The sequence below is a fragment of the Plectrocnemia conspersa genome, unplaced genomic scaffold, assembly GCF_051122295.1.
Source record: "Plectrocnemia conspersa isolate PC_06_02 unplaced genomic scaffold, ASM5112229v1 ptg000008l, whole genome shotgun sequence".
Taxonomy (NCBI): domain Eukaryota; kingdom Metazoa; phylum Arthropoda; class Insecta; order Trichoptera; family Polycentropodidae; genus Plectrocnemia; species Plectrocnemia conspersa.
The window spans coordinates 1,129,589-1,151,063 of NW_028277172.1; the positions used below are offsets into that span (position 1 = coordinate 1,129,589).

The 21,475-nt window shown below is 33.8% G+C and overlaps 1 protein-coding gene across 2 annotated transcripts; it reads right to left on the reverse strand.

Annotated features, from left to right (window-relative positions):
- Nucleotides 1-1,538: 1,538 nt before the first annotated feature.
- mon2 (Mon2 homolog, regulator of endosome-to-Golgi trafficking) lies at nucleotides 1,539-20,043 on the reverse strand. Of its 2 annotated transcripts, none has more exons than XM_088190046.1 (30): nucleotides 19,855-20,043; nucleotides 19,474-19,605; nucleotides 17,579-17,761; nucleotides 17,408-17,519; nucleotides 17,104-17,333; nucleotides 16,789-17,031; nucleotides 14,099-14,213; nucleotides 13,891-14,022; nucleotides 13,681-13,777; nucleotides 13,463-13,614; nucleotides 13,138-13,397; nucleotides 12,861-13,074; nucleotides 8,866-8,996; nucleotides 8,691-8,802; nucleotides 8,501-8,628; nucleotides 8,334-8,435; nucleotides 8,161-8,271; nucleotides 7,924-8,099; nucleotides 7,681-7,867; nucleotides 7,170-7,460; nucleotides 6,989-7,096; nucleotides 6,646-6,922; nucleotides 6,443-6,575; nucleotides 4,051-4,198; nucleotides 3,764-3,979; nucleotides 3,507-3,694; nucleotides 3,256-3,407; nucleotides 3,083-3,193; nucleotides 2,818-3,018; nucleotides 1,539-2,746 (listed from the first exon to the last, which is right to left on the reverse strand). In XM_088190046.1, the coding sequence occupies exons 1-30, from the start codon at nucleotides 19,966-19,968 to the stop codon at nucleotides 2,634-2,636; spliced, it is 4,869 nt and encodes a 1,622-aa protein (XP_088046172.1). In that variant the 5' UTR covers nucleotides 19,969-20,043; the 3' UTR covers nucleotides 1,539-2,633. The 2 variants fall into 2 exon arrangements, with proteins under 2 accessions (XP_088046172.1, XP_088046170.1); XM_088190044.1 differs by having other exon boundaries at nucleotides 17,402-17,519; nucleotides 19,855-20,038.
- Nucleotides 20,044-21,475: the final 1,432 nt, after the last annotated feature.

Here is a 21,475-nt window from a genome sequence, read left to right on the forward strand (position 1 = left end):
TTAAGACTTTTTATAACAATATTTCGAATGAAGCAAATCTAAACCAAATTTTGACAAATTATCCTTTCTCAGAAGTCAAAAATCCATGTCAAAAGCAATAAAATCGTGCCGTCGCAGTGATTACGAGTGTGTAAGTGGACAGTGATTTAGACACTGGATGTAAGACAACGATGGTGATTTTACAGAACAGGTTTTTCAGTTTTTGATTATATGACTTTGTTAAAATTAAATTTACACAATGTTATTTTTTATTGGTAAATAAGAATAAAGTTTAAAAGAGACTAAAAAATCAGAAATATTTATATATTTAAAAAAATGTTTTTTTTTGTTAGTAGGATTGAAATAAGTATCATACATATGTAGAAGTTTATTTGGTAAAAATTTGCTTTAAATGTAATAATGGAATGTATAACTGAAAAAATACAAATTTAAAAAAATGTCACAACGGATGTCGTTGGCAACAAGTTATTAGTTATCTATAAAAAGTTTTTCTCAACTATTGGGCAGAATAGGTGTGAGCGAACGGCAGCGAGCGAGCGTTGGTCAAAACAGTGAATAACCCATGAAAAACTCTGCAACGAATCTATTAAAATGGACGATTACACAAATTGGCAACAAATGATTTAAAATACCTATTAAATATGTAACTATGGATCAATATTTTAACTTATATATTATTGTAATAAATTCCCTTGAGTTAAATAATTTATATATTTAATAATAAGGTATAATAAACCATTTATGTAAGGTGAGTTTTAAATAGATTCGTCGCAGAGTTATTCATGGGGTGTTCACTGTTTTGACCAACGCTCGTTTGGACCTAACCTATCCAACTTGTTATAGCTGGATAGGTATAACACCCAGTGTGTTACCAACCAGGCCCAATGCTACTTAACTTTGGTCAATGGCTACATCAACACTAATATATAGTTTATTTATTTGAATGCACTACAAATAAAATGTTGCTAAATCTATTTTGTATTGATCATAGATATATTTATTTAACGTTAATTTTTTAATGCACGAATAACTCATTTTATGGAGCAAAGTATTTATTTAAGTGCACATATCTCTTAAAACAATTCCATGTTAAATTGCACCCATGAAAATTTTAAGATTTATTTTATTTATTTATTTATTTTAATACACTAAAAACAAATGAAAAAAATGAAAATTTATACACATGACATCAGAAATGAAAGTATATAAATTAAAAGTATACGTAAATGATATTTAATAAAATTTAAAACTGTCGGAACCAAAAAGTTAATTGCATATTATTTTTATTAAATAAATTCGCATAGCAACAACGAATAGACACACGTTACAAATTAATTAAATTATATGTAATTAATATTTTACACATGTTGCTCATTAGTAAATAATTATGATTATGCTCATTAATACACGTATATCGTATTAAATATTTAGTATAAATATGGAGCGATTAAAATAAATAAGGAACTATTATTATTTCAGAACTATTAAATTTTGTAACTTCTTGTAGGGTTCACCGTGTATAAGTAAAACACAATTAAAATTGTTAAAACAATATATTTCATTAATATATAATATATATTTTACGATTACCTCCTATGGTTTATATATTTATATACACAATACAACATGCTAATATAAAATACACAACAAAATCTGTATTGCACTGGGGAGACACACCGCCGTTAAAAGTATAACAAACTCACTACATCATCACACTAAAATAAAATAATACATAAAAATCATAGAATAATCTATTTAGCGTGCGCTCGTTGTCGCAAAACTTTTGCGTTGTAATAAAATGCACGTGCAACAGTTCATTTCGCGAATATTCAAACATTTCAACATTTTTCATTATATTTAATAATAAATATAAATTGTATAAAAATCACTCACAAATTTTGAAACACTAAATTTAGTCGTTTATAACTATAATAAATATGCACAACCTTTGGTTATTTTAAAAGTTCATCAAAGAGATCCAATTCATAGTTTTTGATTAAAATTTATATTATAAAACATATAATAAGTCTTGCCATTTATTAGTGTACATTTAATATTATTTATCTTATTTAGCTAAATAAATATATTAAATGCTCTCTTACAAATGGCAAGATTTAATATATACTATTGATTAGTTTATTGTACATTTGACCCCTAACTCGTCCAATATATTTTTTCCGTTCAAAAGTTGCGCATTGATCATTCTCGGCATTAACATGCATTAACTATTAAAAATTCAACACTCCGACTAAATGACTAAATTCAACATTGTTGGAATTGGCTAACTCTTTCAAAATTTTAATTTTTAAACTTATCGATAAGATACTCTGTATCCAACGAGTTACTCTTACGAGTTTATTATTCTTATCAATAATATCCAGAGATCCGGAGAAGTATTTTCAAATTTATTTTAAATCGAAATCTATGCAGTATTCGTTACTATTTTATTGTCAAACGACCACTCGGTTTATTGAACTGCGCTAAATATACTGTAATAAAATGGGAATGTATTCTTACTATGAAACACACACGCGACTAAAAATGTAATTTTGAACTATGGTGCATGTACATTATATCAATATTAATAAAAAAATAATTGTAAATCGGATAAAAAAAACATTATTATGGCAGCATTACAACGGTGCAGACAGAAGGTCTGCGTAATGCAAAAGTGCTTCTTTCAGTGGCAAGGCAACTTGAGTACCACCGCCGCTTGAGGCACATTCCACCAATTCTGGATATAATCCTGCAATAAATAAAACAAAAATTAGATCATATTACATAGCAAATTTTGTTTGTTGAAGCTTAATCGATTACCTATCAATTTCTCCCAAGCTTTCTTGTCCACCTTTCCTTTAGGAGCTTTCTTCATAGACTCCACTAAAGTTGCTATTGCTTTTAAAACATACGAAATCTCCGATAATCGAATCCTGGGTAGATCCGGCTGGAGACTAGCGATTCGATAATTACGAATAGCTTCACCAAATCTATCCAATAGAGCTGCCACTGCCAATTCGCCTATACAACAAATTAACAATTAACGAATCACATAATCATCTTTAATTATTGAACTATTAAATACCATTTTCAGTTGTGAAACTATCGACGTCTTCCAATAGAGAAAACTGTAAAAGTGTCTCGAAACATGTGCGTGCAAATTCTTCTTTTATCTTCAAAACATTTTCACATTCACCTGACAATCAGAAATATAGATTAGAATTTATATTTATGTTACAATAAACATAATTAAATTACCGGCATTATGTGAAACTGCTGAATGAATAGACCCTCGATTTAATAATGCAACGATTGAAGTCAAAAACGTTCTTGGCAATTTAACAGCATGCGGTAAAACTTCCGACCTCACCACCACAACCAATTCACAGCATAATCTTTCATCTTCGACGCTATAAATATTAAATACATATATTTTCATATTAGTGTTTTTATAAAATACAACAATAATATAGCAATCAGTGGTACATATGTATATAGACGATACTTACATAGCCTCAAACAAGAAACACTCAATAACAGACGGAAGGATGCTCCAAAAGTGTGAATACTGCGACGGATCATTCCTAGCCAGAGGAAGACCGGTCTCGAGCGTTTGGAGTAGCGCTGGAAGAGGCGCCGGAGGCTGTATTTCTCCGTTTCTATGCTTTTTACCGAGAACGGCACATTCTTTCAGCATCTAAATTATAATTATAATTTATTTTACATAACAATTATTAAAATTTTATTATAATATATAAATTCATACGATTATGATGTCGTTTAATATATGGGCTTGCAGCACTTGCGGTAAAGTGGCACAAGCTTGATACAATCGCACGGCTTGTGATAACGCACGATCGCCGGACGGCGATGGACCGGAACAAGACAGCTTATCCGAACTTCCTTCGTCCCAACCGAGCCGAGCTAAAGCCAGTAAAGCAGTGAACAGAGCTTGTAAAAGAACTGGACGTTGAATTGCTTCCTAAAAGTATTATTTAAAAAGATAGGTTAGATGCGAACTTGCAAGTGTTTTTTATTTTATTAGCAACTCGCCTGTTGTAGAAGTTCTAAACAATGCAAAATGGCAGAGTGAAGAAGTGTTACGGATCCGGTATCGACTATAGATTGCGGAGAATGCGAAGATACTATAATTATTTGTCCCATTAGAGTTCCAAGTGTGGTGAGATCTTCAACTGTAAAGCTGAAAATTTTACAAAAAGTTTTAGTCACTTATGCTTTTTGATTTATGTACAGGCGGCCCTCGACTTTCGCACATAATTGGTTCCTGAAAATGTGTGCGAATGTTGAATGTTCGAAAGTCGAGGGAAGTAAAAAAATTGAAATTGTGTTTATTTTAAAATATTTATTTATCAAGTAAATATAATATGTTTAAGAGACACGCTTAAGTGGGTTTGCGGATGTTTCCTTTGAAAAGTTATCAAGAGTTAACTGTTTTCCACTATTCTTTTTCTTTTCTTCATATAGTATTTTATAACATGCTATGTTTTTATTGATTGCCATACGCACTTGAGATATGCGTTCTCCATTGGGATCACAATCTTTCATAATATTTAAAAATTTGTCAAGGTGTGTAAAGGCTTCATTCATATTTTTCATTGTTAAAGAGTTTTTCAAAATAAACCTGTCTCATCTACATTAAATTTTTGGAGGAATATTCTCCATCTTCAATAATTTTGGATAATTAGGAAATAAATTCTTTTGCAGCATCTTTATCCGCATCAGCCGATTCTCCAGTAAGTTTATTATTATGAAAAGAATACCTAATTTTAAAATTGTAAAACCAACCGTTACTTGCTTGAAAAATCGTGTTAAAATCTTTTTTTAATCTGTCCTTCAAATCTTTGTGCAAACTAAGAGCTTTTGCTTGAATAATTGAAATACTCAGAGGGACATCTTTTTGATGTTGGTCATCAATCCACGATGACAAAGATTTTCCATTTCATCCATGTTTTTTTTTGTTGTGTTTTTTTGGAAACATATCTTTAAAGATTGTGAAAATATATCTTTATTTTCCACAATTTTGAACGTATTCCTTAATTATATTTTTATTTTGCAAAATTGAACATATCGTAGACCTGTTTGAATCATAGGAATGTCCGATTGAAGCAGAAGATTCACCGCTATCAGAACGTCTAATAATTTCCATCTTGAATCGTGTGAAGTTTATGAGTCCTTGATTTATTTTTGTTCGTATCAACACAAGTTTTTCCGTTTCTCACTCATGCTTATAATTTAAAAAAAAAAAAATTAAATTTAAAAAAATTGTTTTTTTTTTAAATGTGCGAAATAGCGAATTGTGCGAAAGTCGAGGGCGCCTGTATATATGAGCTAATGTTTCGAATAGCAACATTTTATATAAAAATGAAAAGAATATTCTTGCAGAAATGACAAGAATATTCTTGCAGTAGAATTCTCAATCTGTATTGAATGTAATTTTGTGAGAAATTGCGGTATGTGTGTTATTGATAAGAGGTAAATAATAGAGGACCCACAATAGATCCCTGTGGTACTCCAGAAAAAGCAAAATACAATTAACACATTAAGAGCCGCTGACGCATTTATGCGTCATTTGTAATTCTTTTGTTTTTTTTTTAAAGAAATTAATTTTTTAAAACAAGTTTACGAATTATTTAAAATTTATTTTTTATTAATTATCAAAGATTATTGTACTAGTTTCATTATTCAGTAAAGTAAGTATTTTATATTTATTTAACGAAAGACGTACAGATGCGAGAAGAGAAATAACTGGTGACTCGTTAAAAAGTCGCTTGCGTTTAAAGGGTTAAAACACATCAGCATCAGTAAAGTTGATATTGAATATTTTATATAATAATTGTTTAAGTCTTTGTATTACTTTCTTACATGCACTTGAATTCCTGCCACGTGATTAGTCATTCGCCGTGAGGGATGTACCAGTATGTGTAAGTACACAGGGCAGTTTGTTTTATTATAATCTTTGCCTTGCTTAGTGTGTTTTTTTAAATTAATTTGTTTAATAAATTAGGAACAATATATTCGTATTCCAGGGACGAAATTTCAACTTTTTGGGGTTGGGGGGGGGGGGAGGTTTGGAAAAAATTGGGCAATCAGTGGTCGTTTTCTTTTAAATAATTTTTGAATTTTGATCATTAGGAAGGCGCAAAAAAACAATTATCCCTTCTCAGAAGTCAAAAATCCACGTCAAAAGCAATAAAATCGTGCCATCGCCGTCGCAGTGGGAACGCTTTCCTATTCAGCAGTATAAAAATATGTAGCCGTTGTAAAAAAATTAAAAATACTCAAACAAATTACATTTTTAAAAAAGGTTATGATAATTTTCTCGAGAAATTTGGGATGAGAATTTACAAAACATTTGGGATGAGAATTTACAAAACATCCATTCATATGTATAATACTAATCAAATCATAATGTAGTGCTACTAACCTAGATTTAATATTCTGGAAGATCGTCGGAAATATCTGAACTAAAGCTGTCAAGAACGCCTGCGATGGAATGTAATCATTGGAATTTTGCTTGTTGCTGTTTGATTCTGAAGAATTTTCAAGATGATTATTGACTGTAATAATACAAAAAATACATTAGAAATAAGTTAATAAATTATACTCAGAACATTAGAATATACGCACAGAAATCTCCGTTGGAAGCTTCGCGAGCTATATGCACCCAAACCTGCCAAGATAGCGAGCAAACTTCTCGTTCGAGATCTGCTTCCGGGCAGCGCTTCATCAGTAGCACTTCTTGAAACGACTTCAAAGCTCCCACGGACACCTCGTGATTTTGGCACAGTGCGAAATTTTGAATAAAGTCCAACAACACGGCCCACGCCCTTGCGAAATCGCCTAAGCCTTGCAAAACTGTATGCTTCGTATGGAACACTCGAGCTACACCAGACAACGCTAGAACCTACAATACATAAGATCAATATAATAATTGAATAAATATAATATTAACATAGCTTGATTGCATTACTTGAGTTTCGGCCCATTGCTTCTGAGCCGTGTTTCTTGAATGATGAATGAGGATATGCTCTCCGGTGTCCACTTTCTCGGAGCTCGCCATATTTGCTTGATTTTGAACCTGATTCAGAATTGCATCGATCTTATTAAAACGCTCATATAATCGAATCTTTGATATGGAATATAAAATTAACCTTATGTAGCATGGGAAACAGTACAGCCCATAGTAAAGGTCTCCATGCAGCAGGCTGTAGTGAACTTCCATGAGCTCCTATGCAGCTAAAGAGCGTTTGGCAAGCGGCTCTTCTCACGGACGGTCTACCTTCAGTGCACAGCTCTCCCAATCGGATGTACAGGCACATCCAAAGCTTCTCGAACTGCGGTAAATCGATCGTGCCTGGAAACTCAGGATAGACGCTAGTGTCTTCGCTCAAGATGGCCGTGAGTCGCTCTTGATTGTGATAGAAGTAATCGGATATGTTCCACTAAAGAATAAGTACGTAAGTTAGTGTTCTATATAATATGCAATAACTGACTGTCGGTCCCTCACTATCGTAAGGTACCGCAGCTAGTGACTTGATGCAAATAAACATGTGATTAGTTTTAGTTGAAAAATTTGATTCGGGAATGGGGAGGATAAGGAAAAGAATTGTAATGAGCAGGGTCTTGAAGAGCAACTATGCAAAATTTATTTTAGATAAGTACCATGAGTCCGACTGCAGTCAGGCTGACGTTCAAATCTTGCGATTGACGAGCGAAACGAGCTGCGGCGGCTGCTGCTCTTCTCAGACCGGCAGCTCCGCTACCAGCTCCTCCGACGGCACCTTCTCCGGCGACTAATTCAGCGCATACAACTTGGAGGCATTGAAAAGCTGATCTTACGAGCACCGGACTGTAAATTTTAAGTTTAGTCTCTGCACATCAAATAAAGACACGTTAAACTTTTACCTATGATGATCAGCTATGGCGGCAACAATGTGGAGTAGTTGAGGATAAGCAGCAGCTAAAGCTTGACCGTGTGAATGCAGCAATTGAGAAACGCACTCCAGCTGTCTTTGTCTCACGTCAGCATGTTGTATAGAACTGAGAGAACCCAACGGTTCCACTAACAGCACTTCTAATTTCTAAAAACAAACAATATTCTTAATATCACATTATTTAATCAGTGGTTTTATTTTCAATTACCTCTTTTCCGAGATGAGGATTCTTGAATTTATAATGCAAAGCCGATTTAACGAGGTAAGTTATAGCTTCCACGCCCCATTCTCTCATTCTTATATGTGGATGTTGGCATACCTGTTATAAATATGAATTATAATTAATGCGTTAATCAAATCTTAAGGTATATTTTTACATACTTCTAGTAGATGTGTCGTTAACGGCTTCCATATAACTTCAACCCTATGGAGATTAGCCAAACCGGTCTCTAATAGTTTAGCGACAGCAAATAATGACGGCTCCTATAAACGATTCTTTATTAACATATCAATCTATTAATAAATCAAAATACCATAATTAACGTTACCCTATTAGAATAAGCTAATTCCATAGCTTCGTTGGATAGTTTACAAAGAGCGTCTAATAAATGTTGCAAAGCATCAGCGTCTAATTGTCCCGAAGACTCGAATACTTTACTAACCAGTCCAGAAAGCACTATACATAAATAAAATAAATTATTAATGCTATCGTAATATTTTATTAGCGTTCAATCTTACTCGGTAAATCAGCCATGACTGCCGCCGTGCTCATTAATGCGTGTGAATCTGCATGAGCTCTTCCGGCTTTGAGGCTTCCTCCGGTGGATGGTTTCAAGCCTAATATCCAAACCTGTGAATCGAAATTGATTAATTGAATTAAGTTCATTGATTCTTATAGTATTCTTTGATGTACCAAATGCTGAAGAGTGGTGAGGACTGGAAGCCATGCTTGTTGAAGTGCAGCACCGTGTAAGGCTGCTAACCGCAACAGAGCTCGTAATCCGGTCACTTGGCGACCTGTTACGACTACCCATCCGGGTTGACCTGTACAAAATGAATAAAATAACATAATTGACAATGTATCACTAGGGCCGCCGAGAGTGTAGCCGTAATATAATTTCTTGAATAAATAATAATAGGTACAAATTAACCCTTTCTATGCTACAAATAAATATAAAAATAAGCCACCATTGCGACATATTTTCTGAAAGCATATTTTATGCGAAATATTTAAATTAGGCATTATTAAAAATTATTAAAAAATCTGCTCATAATATTTATCTGATAATTATTCGTGTTTTTTTTTGCTGCTCAGTGTTGCCATATAGTGAATTTCCAGTCCAGATCAAAATCAATTCAATCGTGTCATTGCGGTGAAAACACTCGATTAAACACAGTGCAAAAACAATTATCCCTACTCAGAAGTAAAAAATCCACGGCCCACTATGCTTGGGGCTGATTCAAATCAATGGGGTCAGTGTAAATAAATATATTTTGGGGTAATGAGTAAAAAAGTTAGCAAATTCCTGGGTTAGTGTGACAGAAATTGCTTTTCTTGTGATAAATTATACGTTGCAATGTTAATGCTCTACCAACGGGTCAAATAATTTCTACATACTTTGTCCGCTGCTGGTAATTCACGGAACAGGTAGTACCTTTTATGACTTCTGATGTTTAATGACAGGTTCGGTAGTATCTACCCACAAAAATTTAAGCGTTTTGTGCTGCCATCTATGAATCAATATTTATATTTAAAAAAAAAATATTTCAACGCATAATTATTTTTAATGCCATCCTTGACCATCAAAAATATCTTTGTTTAACCCTTTCTGCTTGTAAGGTGCGTGAGACGCACCAGCGCTTGGCCCTATATTACTCGTAGGGTGCGTCAGGCACACCATTTCAATTAATGAAATATAGCGTCGATTTTTAGGTATTTCCTGTGTATGTTTTGAATGGCGTTTTTGCAGTGTTGTAGACAAGAGTTTCAAGAAGCATATCTTTTCAAAAAAATATCATTTTTACTTGAATCAAGCCAGGGAGAGCTCATTTATCGCGATAAGTCGGGGTTTTTTTGATGACTAAATTTAAATGCAGATGTGCCGTAGATTTCTCCCAAAGGCAGTGGTTGGCGATCGTCCTTCGGTAGACACGTGTCGGTGACGTTTTTATTGCCTATTGGGTTTTCGACAGTGTCTCGGGTGTCCATAATTTGTGTCTAAGTAAGTATAGTGATTAATAATTTTGTTTTAATTACTAATTTTTACATTTTTTTAAATTTTATTGTAAATTTTTTTTCTAATTTTATTGTAAAAAAAAAACAGTGCTATCGCTGAATATAGTAATTGTAATGATAGTGATGGAGAGGATTTCATGTTTGATTTTTCATCTTCCAATGATGATAGTAAAGAAAGTAACGTCGAAATTAGGCTTGTTGCCTTGAATCGAAGGTGGAATACAGGCAATTAAAATAATAGTGAGGAAGAAACGGTACCTCAAACAAATCGCACCACATCAGAAAATTGGAGAATAATAACTAGTAATGACAATGTACCTTATAAATAGCAATATTTCCACCGAGTGATAAATGTCCTGGGCCCCAAGTTACCCCAAACTGTATACAACCTATTGATTATGTTCAATTGTTTTACACTGATGAGTTGGTATACTAGTAGAACTTGGGGATTTACGAAAAATTAAAAAATAATATTTTTCCATATTTGTTTCTTTAATTTATAATAAATCAACATCCCACATATTATTAAACGTAGTGCCCTTTTTCGTGCATCACTTTGTTTATTTTTATATATAATATCTAATATTTTATCGCAGTTTCTAGACTTAAGTCTCTCACCTGCTTGACGAGGATTGGTGTCTGTGTGTGTTAACACGCATCACCATTTTATTATTATTTTATTTGTTTGAGTTAAAGAAATATTAGCTGGAATTAATCAAACAAATCAGCTATTAAGCCATTTGCATGATTTCGTATTCTTTCGCGGTGTCTATTATTAAGCCTTTCAAAATGATTCTTAAGAGTGTCTATTTTTAGATCCTGGTGCAACATCGAATTGCGAACATACCAAGGAGCGTTTGCTGCGATTCTCAATGAAATATTCTGCTGGGCTTGTAATTGTTGAGGGTATTTGCGAGTATTTATTATATGTCCCCACACAGGGGATGCATAAGACATTGCGGGTCTGATTATTGCTTTATAAATTAGCAGTTTATTTTTTATACTTAATTTACTTTTGCGGCAAAGAAGGGGGTAAAGCTTAGCTCTTGTGTATTTAACTCGATGAATTAGAGTGTCTATGTGTGGTTTCCACGAAAGTTTAGAGTCTAGGGTAAGACCTAAGTATTTGGCCTTATTATGCCATTCTATCGGTTTATTATACATTTTAATTTTGGCTAAATTTTCTATAGCAAAGGCTTTTTTTCTTCTAAGAGAGAACATTACTGCGACGCTTTTTAGTGGATTTGCAGTGACCAGCCATTTGTCGAACCATTTTTCAATATTTTTTATTTTATTTTGAAGTTTAATTACCGCTCGATGAGGATTTTTATAGGTACACAAAATAGCTGTATCATCAGCGAATAGAGCAGTTATGTCGTTGCCGCGGTGCTTGGTTGGAAAATCGCTCGTAAATATAGTGAATAATAAAGGACCCAGTATTGAGCCTTGGGGCACTCCAGCAGTTATAGGTCTGGGATTTGACAAATGATTTTCAAGTTTTATGTTGAAATTTCTCCCATTTAAAAAAGAGTTGAATAGTTTAATTAAATTAGCATTTATATAAAAATATGCTATTTAAGCATTATTAGCTCGAATATATAAAATCACAAACAAATATATACCATAAAACTACTCATTAAAAGTTTAGTCTATTTTTTGTTAAGAAAGATATAAAATAATATGACATTAACTGCAACGTTTCATTTGACCTTCGATGGGACGTATTTTAGTTTTTAAAAATATACCTAACATCAGTTTATATAAACATAGATACACCTTGTGGATTTTTAAATTGTTGTAAAACGGTGCAATTTTGTATTTCTGCAAGCGATGTAAGCTTTCTTCGTTCGCAGGTAGATATATATAAAACTGAGCGGCATGTCTTTGTTATTTGTGGTTAAAACATTTTTTGGTCCCATAAATATTTTAAAATGGGTCGTCGCCCTATTGAGTTAATTGTTATGGATTGTCAACCAATGGTACTTGAGAGAATAAAAAAAAATTAAAATGTAATTTAGAGAAATGCAAGTATTTGTTCTGATTTCTTCGTTTTTGGTATTAGTTTATTCATATTTATGCTCTACATATATAATTTTAATTTTTAAAAAGAATTTAACATTTTTCATTTTTCCCGAGCTGGCGACATACCTAGTATGAAAACGATTACGAGTGCAAAGGGTTAAACACGAGATGATAGTATAATATGATCGTAAATTATTCTTAAAGCTATAAACATAAAAATTTTAACCCATAGAATATAATTTTATATATGAAAATTTACACTAAATTTTTGTGGAAACTAATGGTCAAAACCAGCATTTTTTCTTTTATTTTATTTATATTGAGTTTCAAGATAGTTTCCTTGTAAATATTTTTTTAATCTAGAAATAAAACAAATTTCATGATTTTAATTAATATCTTATATGACCCACAGATTGAAAACCACTGATAAAATAATTTAAACATATGTAACAATACAATTCAGATCATTTGATAATATTTTTTTTTTTTTTTTTGTAATATCTGTGTTGCTTAAAGTTTTCGCGAAACAGTCCGTTTTTGCAAATCACCCGGCGAAAAAACGACCCTATATGTTAAGATATAACTGGGATGCTGAATACGAAAGCTATGTTACATCTATTACAATTTAAGGCATCTCTGATATTCCTCACCTGGAGGAGGTGCAGCGGAAGGAAGTGGTGTCCCTACTGCCACAACTTGATGACGTGGATCAGGATCCGATGTTGGCGGAGAGCTAGATAGAGCCGAAGTGGAGTTAGGTCTAGGTCCCGGTAGAGCTCCTAACGCGGCTAAAGGATAATGAGCTGGAAGAGCCGCTCGGCACAATGCACCGGCACATGCATCTCTAGCTGCGTTATGACCGACCTGAAACAACCGTGAGTTATTTGATATTCTAATAAAATTAAAATTAGATATTAATATATATACCTTAGCGCTCACTCTCGCTAGAGTATGAATAGCTCTCAATACGACTTCAAGCTCTCCGACGCTAGCTTCGGCCAAAACGGACAAACCCCATACCAAACCACACCAACTTGATTGCACCAATTGCAAGTGGAGAGTGTGCAGCTTCTCCAATTCGTCTTTTGTCTTATTATCATTGCAATTAACTTCCGTTTCTTTCGCGTCTGTTATTGTTATGTCTTTGATTTCGCACAGATTTTTTTCATTGTTCCTCATTTCAAAGTCTGGAGGATAGATTATTTTTAAAATTGTACTTTGAGCATTATAGTTTATTTTAATGATACACAACCTGTAGTTTCAAAATCTTGATCTTGCAAATATTCCGTACCGCCTATTGTCAAAGCGATGGAACGAACGACTTCAATGAGACAAGCGAAAGCGACAGATATTCCATAGCCGTCTTGAATCTGAGGAGCTTCGGTGCGATCTAACATATCCAAGCTGAAAATAATATTATAATCAATATTTTAATACATGTGTTACCTAATATATAACGTAAATATTTACTAAGTCCATTTAGCGGTGCCTGGCGGAAAAATAATACATAAAGGCAACCATATTCCTTTCCAAAAGAATCCTGATTGTTGAGACACGGCTGTCATACCTATTCATCAAAAATATAGTATCAAATGTTATACAATTTAATTATTATAAAGATTTGTTCTCTAAAACGTCAAGAATGAGATCAAAATCATATCAAAACTGATTTAGAATTACCCATTTGTGTATTGATCTGTGTCGCTACGAAAAGATTTTGCAAATAAGCTCCTAAAGAATTGACTATGTCTTGGAAGATGTTTGTGGCATGCGGACGAAGGTCGTAACATTCACAGAAAGATGTCAATAGTTCTAAACAAAATAATAATAATAATAATAGCAGAGTTAAATTAAAAACAGTTCATAATAATTTATGTGTAGCTTTTACCTGGTCTTACGGACATTTTATGCAAAACTTCCAATGCCAACGAGCGTTGCCATAAAGGTTTATCTGGATCTAAGAATTTGATGGTCAGGGATAAAAATATTTCGCACTCGGTCACCTGAAATTTAATTTATTCATTATTTTTTGCCATTAAAACTATAAAAGTTTCTAACTCATCAGAATTAACTGTTAAGCTCTCCACAAAAATAGACTGTAAATAAAGTATATTTTATGGCTACTACAGATTTCCTATCTAACATTGCTGATACACCATCTGAACAGAATGCTATGAGATTTTTCATTCTTTTAAATCTAAAAAATTGCAGATTATACTGCACACTGTAAAAGTATTTTAATTTTGATTTGCAATATGTTCAGCAATTTTAGTGGCAGTATATCTATAATGAAAATAATTTCTAATATCAACACTAATTTTTCTGTAATTCTAAAGCTGCTTCTAAATCAGACATTGGTCGATTTCATTTAACTAGGCTATAAACTGTGTTGAATATATTTCTTATATAATTAAATAGTTTTATTATAAAAAATTAGAATGGTTGAAAGACTCTGAAAAGTGTATTTATTTTTATTTTTTTAGATTAAATTAAGACCATCGTGGCCTAACAGGTTACCCCAATGCGCCACGATGGTTGAAAACAAATTTTAAATTTATAAGACATAAAAAAGTATATATACATAAATAGAACAATACTTAAAAATAATAAACATAACAAAAAATTATAGAATATCAAAATTAAATGATACAAACTGGATCAGATCCTCGTAGCTATCATTAAACAGATCAATATGTAATGTCAGCGTATTAAGGAGCTGGATGGCCACAGCTATAGGCGAGTCGGCAAGTGCGGATGTCCTAGCCCTAACGGCCATCAAAAGAGGTCGCGATCATAATTCTCGAAAATGTTCCGTAACCCAAAACTGGAATTCCTCGAGAATAGCTGGATTGTCGACAGTACCTTTTAGTAATTTGAAAAAATGCTTAGCGACATACAGCTTTCTGCGAGAACTCAGCGAATCATATCCCAACGCTCCTAAAAGAAAGGTGCTGGGATATGTACGGATAATAACCAAATGTCCTTTTGTAAAGGTATCTTAAATACCTTTTTTGAATTTTTTTCACTAAAAGGGAATATTTAGCTATTCGGGGATTCCAAATTATAGATCCCGATTCAAGAATGCTACGAACTAAGGTGTCATAGAGGATGCGAATAACTGACGAATCGTCAAAGTGAAAGGCATTCCTCATAACAAAGCCGAGCATCTTGGAAGATTTATCCCAGACGTCGTGTATGCGTAGAGAGAACCTCCATTTGCTCTCGAAAGTGATTCCGAGATCTTTAGTGGAAGTTTCTCTAGTCAAAATGTTACCACCGAGATGGTAGAAATAAGCTGATGGCAAATGGGATTGAGAAAATGACACAGTATGGCATTTTCCGACACTAAAGGACAGACAGTTAACGGAAGCCCATCTCCATAGAGAGTCTAAATCACTTTGTAGAGAGAAGGAGTCCACAACAGATCGTATGCATTTGTATAATTTTAAATCATCTGCGTACAGAAGAAAACTTGAATTTTTAATTGCTGTATTTATGTCATTAATAAATAACACAAAAAGCAGAGGGCCCAGATTGGATCCTTGAGGAACCCCCGAAGGGGTAAAATATTTTTTCGACAATCGGCCACCATAGGTTACAAACTGTTTACGATTACTTAAATAACTCGAGAATAACCGAGTTAAATTATCTGAGCAACCGAGGTTCGACAATTTTTTTAATAATAATCTATGACAAACTTGGTCAAGGGCTTTCTCAAAATCTGTATACACGACGTCTACTTGAATTCCCGCATCGAGAGAAGTTGTCACCATTTTGGTGAACGACAGAAGGTTAGTGACAGTGGAACGGGCAGGACGAAACCCGTCCTGTTGGTCTAAAAAAACTTGCCGAAAGTGATTATGGAGATATTTATGAATAATTATTTCAAATAATTTAGCAGGAGCTGACAACACTGCGACTGGTCTATAATTCTTTATATATAATTTGTCACCCTTTTTATGAATAGGGGTGACTTTTGTGCATTTCCATAGATCAGGAAATGATGATGTCTTGAGAAGCAGATCATAAATACATTTTAGAGGAGCAGCGAGACTGACTTCGCAACCCTTCAAAATAAAATCTGGAATTAAATCAGGTCCAGAAGAACGCCTGTCTTTAATTTATTAAATCCGTATTTAAGATCTGAATGCTCAGTTTCTTTGATGTATATATTATATACATAATGCATTAAAAAAACTTTTCTTTCTAAAACTCAATACTCACTAGAATAGATTTATTTTGGAAAATAGTTTATGTGACTATCCGATTCCAAAAAGCAACATTTCTTGTCCTACTTGTAAGAAATTAACGGTTTATTGGTGTCAAGTTGGACAGACAAATATATCTCAATCGAGGGATTATATAAGATATTAAAAGTAAGTCAGTTAATATGCTACCAAAATGGGTAATATATCAACTGACAAAAATCATAAGGGAAGAGGGTTAGACATACATATATCTGCTTAAGTATTATCAGCCAAGATACGTCGAGTAATCTGTCCCTAAGTCAGTGCCTAAACACTAAGTGTGTATGTGGAAATGAAGCTTAAATTATGATGAGTGTATAACAAAACTTACCAGCATGGAATGATATTTGTGTATGATGACTGAAACCATTCTGAGTAATCTCATACTGACTGGAAAGTGCGGTCGATCGTGCGGCGGAGTAGTTTGATTCGGACCGCCGGAATTTTGAATGGCATTACCTTGAATGCCCAAATTTGAACCACCTAGTCCGCTTCTATATTTAACGTTCGGTGAAAATAAACGTATGATCAACGCACACACATGTTCTTTCAGCAAAAATCTAAATTCGGTAATCTGTAAAAAATTAATCTCATATTAGCGCAACAATAAAATAACGGTTTATAAAAAATTCAACTACAAACAAACCTTGAAGAAAATATCTGAAAAATCTGTCAAAACCGTTTCCAGCAGTTCTAAACCGAACGTCTTAGATATCTCGGTCACGCCGACCAACCAATGAGGCTGATCGCCATTGACCAATTGAACGATGTCTTGGAACATTAAGTAAGCGTCGGCGGCGCAAGGGCGTAAGTCTCTCGGCGCTTTCGAGTTTTGCAACCGAAGATCCGCCGGAGTGACCTCTTTCGGGTTTTCCACTAAAAGTACGGCAAGACATTATGAACATTATTTAAATCGTAATAACTGACTATCGACAAAGCAATACCAGTACAATCGTTTGTGGCCCGCTCGAATACGAGCGAGACGAGTTGCCTGACTGTGGCGCCGGCTGCGTGTTGAGCGCCCCCAGGTGTTCCTTGAAGTCTCAGGCATACGACTAGAGTCTGAAGACGTGTTACAATATTAATTAAAAGATTGTCGTGATTAATACAAGCTTTCTTACTCTGGCTAACGTGTCGCCTCGGACTAAATCAGACGTGGTGAGAAGCAAGGCAGCCGTTTGAAGTAGACGGGGCTCTAATCCGCCCGCGGGTGCTAACGTTGCGAGGCAGTCCACAACGTGTCTTGCCCCGCGAGCGTCTATGCCCCGGCCTGCTATTAGTCTTTGCATTGTGCCGAGGCAGAACTAAAAAAAATATATCTGTGATTTACTGTGGTATTATATTAAAGCATATTTAACAAAAACTAATAATATTAACTTTTAACACTTTAATTGCCAAAATTGATATATCGGGTTTTGCTGCTTCGATGAAAATTTCCGTTTCTGATATTTTTGCGCACCATTTCGAAATTTACTAGTATGTGGGGGAGAAATTAAAGTGTTTTTAAACATATTACAAGGCTCAAAGGTTCATCACATCTTAAGGTGCCCAATACATACTGCCGATTTTCTTGATGACTTAAGGAAAGAATCGGATACATTTTTATGAGATTTATTATTATTAATCCTGAAACGCTTGGTAATTAATGTGTTCAGAATTAAATTAACTGAATTTTTTAGGCATTGAAACAATGAAGTATGGAAATTTAATTGATTAAGAACTTCACAAGAAAAATCATACGGTCGTAGTTGTTTTCCCACATATTAGAGGCATTTGCTGTTTTTATGACAAAACTTGTGTGGGAGTTATAGTCCGACGAATCAATTGATTATTCATGGAAAAAAGTCTTGCACAGAGACAATTATTATCAATTTAAAATGTTTGTTTATTACAGGGACCTCATTTCAGATTTTTTGATGGGTGGCAAAAGTTGGTCAGTCCGTGGTCGTTTTTTTAATATTTACATTTCAATAAGATTCATAGTATTTCATTAAATTTTTCAGGCCAAATTCAAGGTGATCCCTGTTTGGAATCCACATCAAAAGCAATAAAATCATGACGTCGCAATGGAAACGCTCGGTTAGTTCTTGCATTTATATTAAGACTATTATAACAGTAAGTGAGAATTGAATGAGGCATATCTAAACCGAATTTTGACCAATAGGAGGGCCCAAAAAACAATTATCCCTTCTCAGAAGTCAAAAATCCACGTCAAAAGCAATAAAATCGCGCCGTCGCAGTGGGAACGCTCGGCAACGAGCGTTCCCACTGCGACGGCGCGATTTTATTGCTTTTGACGTGAATTTTTGACTTCTGAAAAGTGATAATTGTTTTTGTGCCATCCTATTGACCAAAATTTGATTTGAATACACTTTAACCAATACTCTCATATCAGAATTCTATAGTAATATCGGTAAGAATAGATAAAAAAACTTGTACGAAATGTTTCTTTCTATTGCCTATAAGACCTAAATTATGCGTTGGCGGTTAAAAACCTTGTGATTTAACAGTTAGGGGAATAATAATTGATCACATAGATAACGGACAATGTTACAACAATAAGGAGATCCGAGTAATTGCACAACCAAGCATTTGTATGCAGACAACATATAAACTCGGGGGTTTTTAACAATGGCTTTAGGAGTCATAAAAACGAAAATGGTTTAGTTGATTTTAAAAATCGGCAGAAGACCCAGAATTGCACAATAACCACGCAGAATTTCGAAAGCCATCAATTACTACATAAAAACCCATGTAGCAAATAAGTATTATGATTATAATTGAAAATGATCTCGACGAAGGAAAGTTCAAAAGTAAGTGGATAGAAAAGGAAAAGAAGAGAAGTTATTTCCGATTTGTTCCTACATCCAAACATATTTAATAAAGTGTTGACTTTACTCGAATGTTTTTCAATCATGAAACACATTTTGTAAACATATTTATAGGGAAAAAAAATCTTCTTTTATCTTTACTGTAAAGCTTGGGATGAAACGTTAAAACAATAGGAACAACATACCTTTATAATCTTGGTGTCTTTCGACTCGCATCCTTGTACAAGTGGATATAAAATCTGATTGACGACACTATAGATGGACCCTTGCGGATTACTCGTGGCCAGCGTCAGCTTGTCGATGGCCTCGTCGCATGACTGTAAATGAAGGACAAAATCGTTACGCTAATACTTTTATCTCACATTTAGTCACATAGCTCAATGTCAAGTGTGCTAGTTAAACAGGCAATAAAAATAGATAATTACACACGAGAGATAAAAAAAATGGACAATTAGATACGATTCGAAGGAAACGGGTGTATTAATTGGCGATTTTAATTGATGATACGTGTGCGGTATTGTTATCGAGCGGAAGCGAGTAGATGACGTTTGAAGCGGTTCGCCTACTTCTCGTATTTGCGGAAACTTTTTCTTGGTTTCGGCGCTGAGGGTGCGGAAGTCGGCTTGAAGAAGCTGGAGGAAGCGGGCTTCGCCGCCACCGCCCTCCGCCACGAAGGCCATCGGCGCGACAACACAGCTGTCAACCGGTTGTCAAAATCCGACCGGCTAGCGCACGCTTAGCGCGCTACTGAAAGTGCTTAGCGCCACACGACGCTAAGAACACGCTAATTTAAACGCTAACCGATCATATTCGACTGATTGTTATTATTAACAATTAAATATTATTCGTTTGCATAATTCATTGTTATAGTTACAACCTAATTAATATTAATATAAAATAATTATCAGTTTTTTCTTTATGCTTTATATATTTTGAATTCAGTTGCGTTTTACATTCAAATTAATAGAGGTACACGTTCATAATAACTTCATTCTCTATGAATTTAATAAGTGCTGCATATGCACTGATTAAATTCGTAGATTTTTGTCCCTGTGTGCAAAGCACCTTTTTTTCGTTGCAAAAGTTTCGCTGTTTATTTCGTTGTCAATAAAGAGACAACATAAGAGTTCATTCGCCTTTTGAGGGTTAAAGATGAATTTAAAAATAGTCGACACTTGAAAGGACACATTATCTTTTTTTAACTTTTTTTAACGTGTTTTGTCTTGAAATTAATTTTGCTACGATTTAAAGTCTATTACATCGGAATATGTTATAGTTTTGATACTAAATTTCTCGACCTTGGTGGTACTGAGTATTAACCAGTTCAACGCCAAGCAAATTTCTATGAATTTGCTCTGTAGGCCACCATTTTCAACCCTTTAAATTATTATGAAAGAGGAACATTATTTACCCGGAAAATCACTGTTTACTTTCCTTTTTATTAATTTTAACATAAAAGTGAAAAAAAAAAGCACAGAAATTACAAGTTTTAAAAACCACTGTCAGGGCTGCCACACACAAATATTATATGTAATTTATATTGTATGTGGTTTATATTACATGTTTTTGGTTGTTTTTAATATTTGTATGGGACACGATAATTTCCGTTATTTTAATCAAAATCTTTTATCAAAATGGCGGCTACTTCATATATTTAAAAAATTTCAACTTTGTCAAAAAAATTAAAAAAAAGTAAATATGGCAATAATGGAATAAAATAAACAAAAACAAAATTCAAATTCAACAAATGTTTTTTTTTTTACAAAAAATTGTGTTTTTTTTATCATTTAAAAAAAATATTGTAGCAGCCCTAACAACCTCTGTATGCTTGATCGTAAATAATAAAAGAATGGTTCAAAAATTGCACATTTTAACGATCACATTCCATTTAATAGATGTCTCTTTATTAAATTAACGAAAAAAAAATCAATTTTATTAATAAATGTGTCCGTAATAACATTTGCGTGCCTGCACGCGCTGGCGTTTGACGGTCCGACAGCTTTGGCGTGCAGGCACGTCACTGGCGTCTAAAGGGTTAAATTCACATACTGCTGACGAGTGGAAAACGACCTCCTCTTATAATTTAACGCTTTACGGTCGCAAAATCTCTATAACGATCGTTAAAAGAGTGACCTCTTTGTGGAAGATGAAGGATTTTTTTATTTCGAGTCGCTGATAATGTCGATA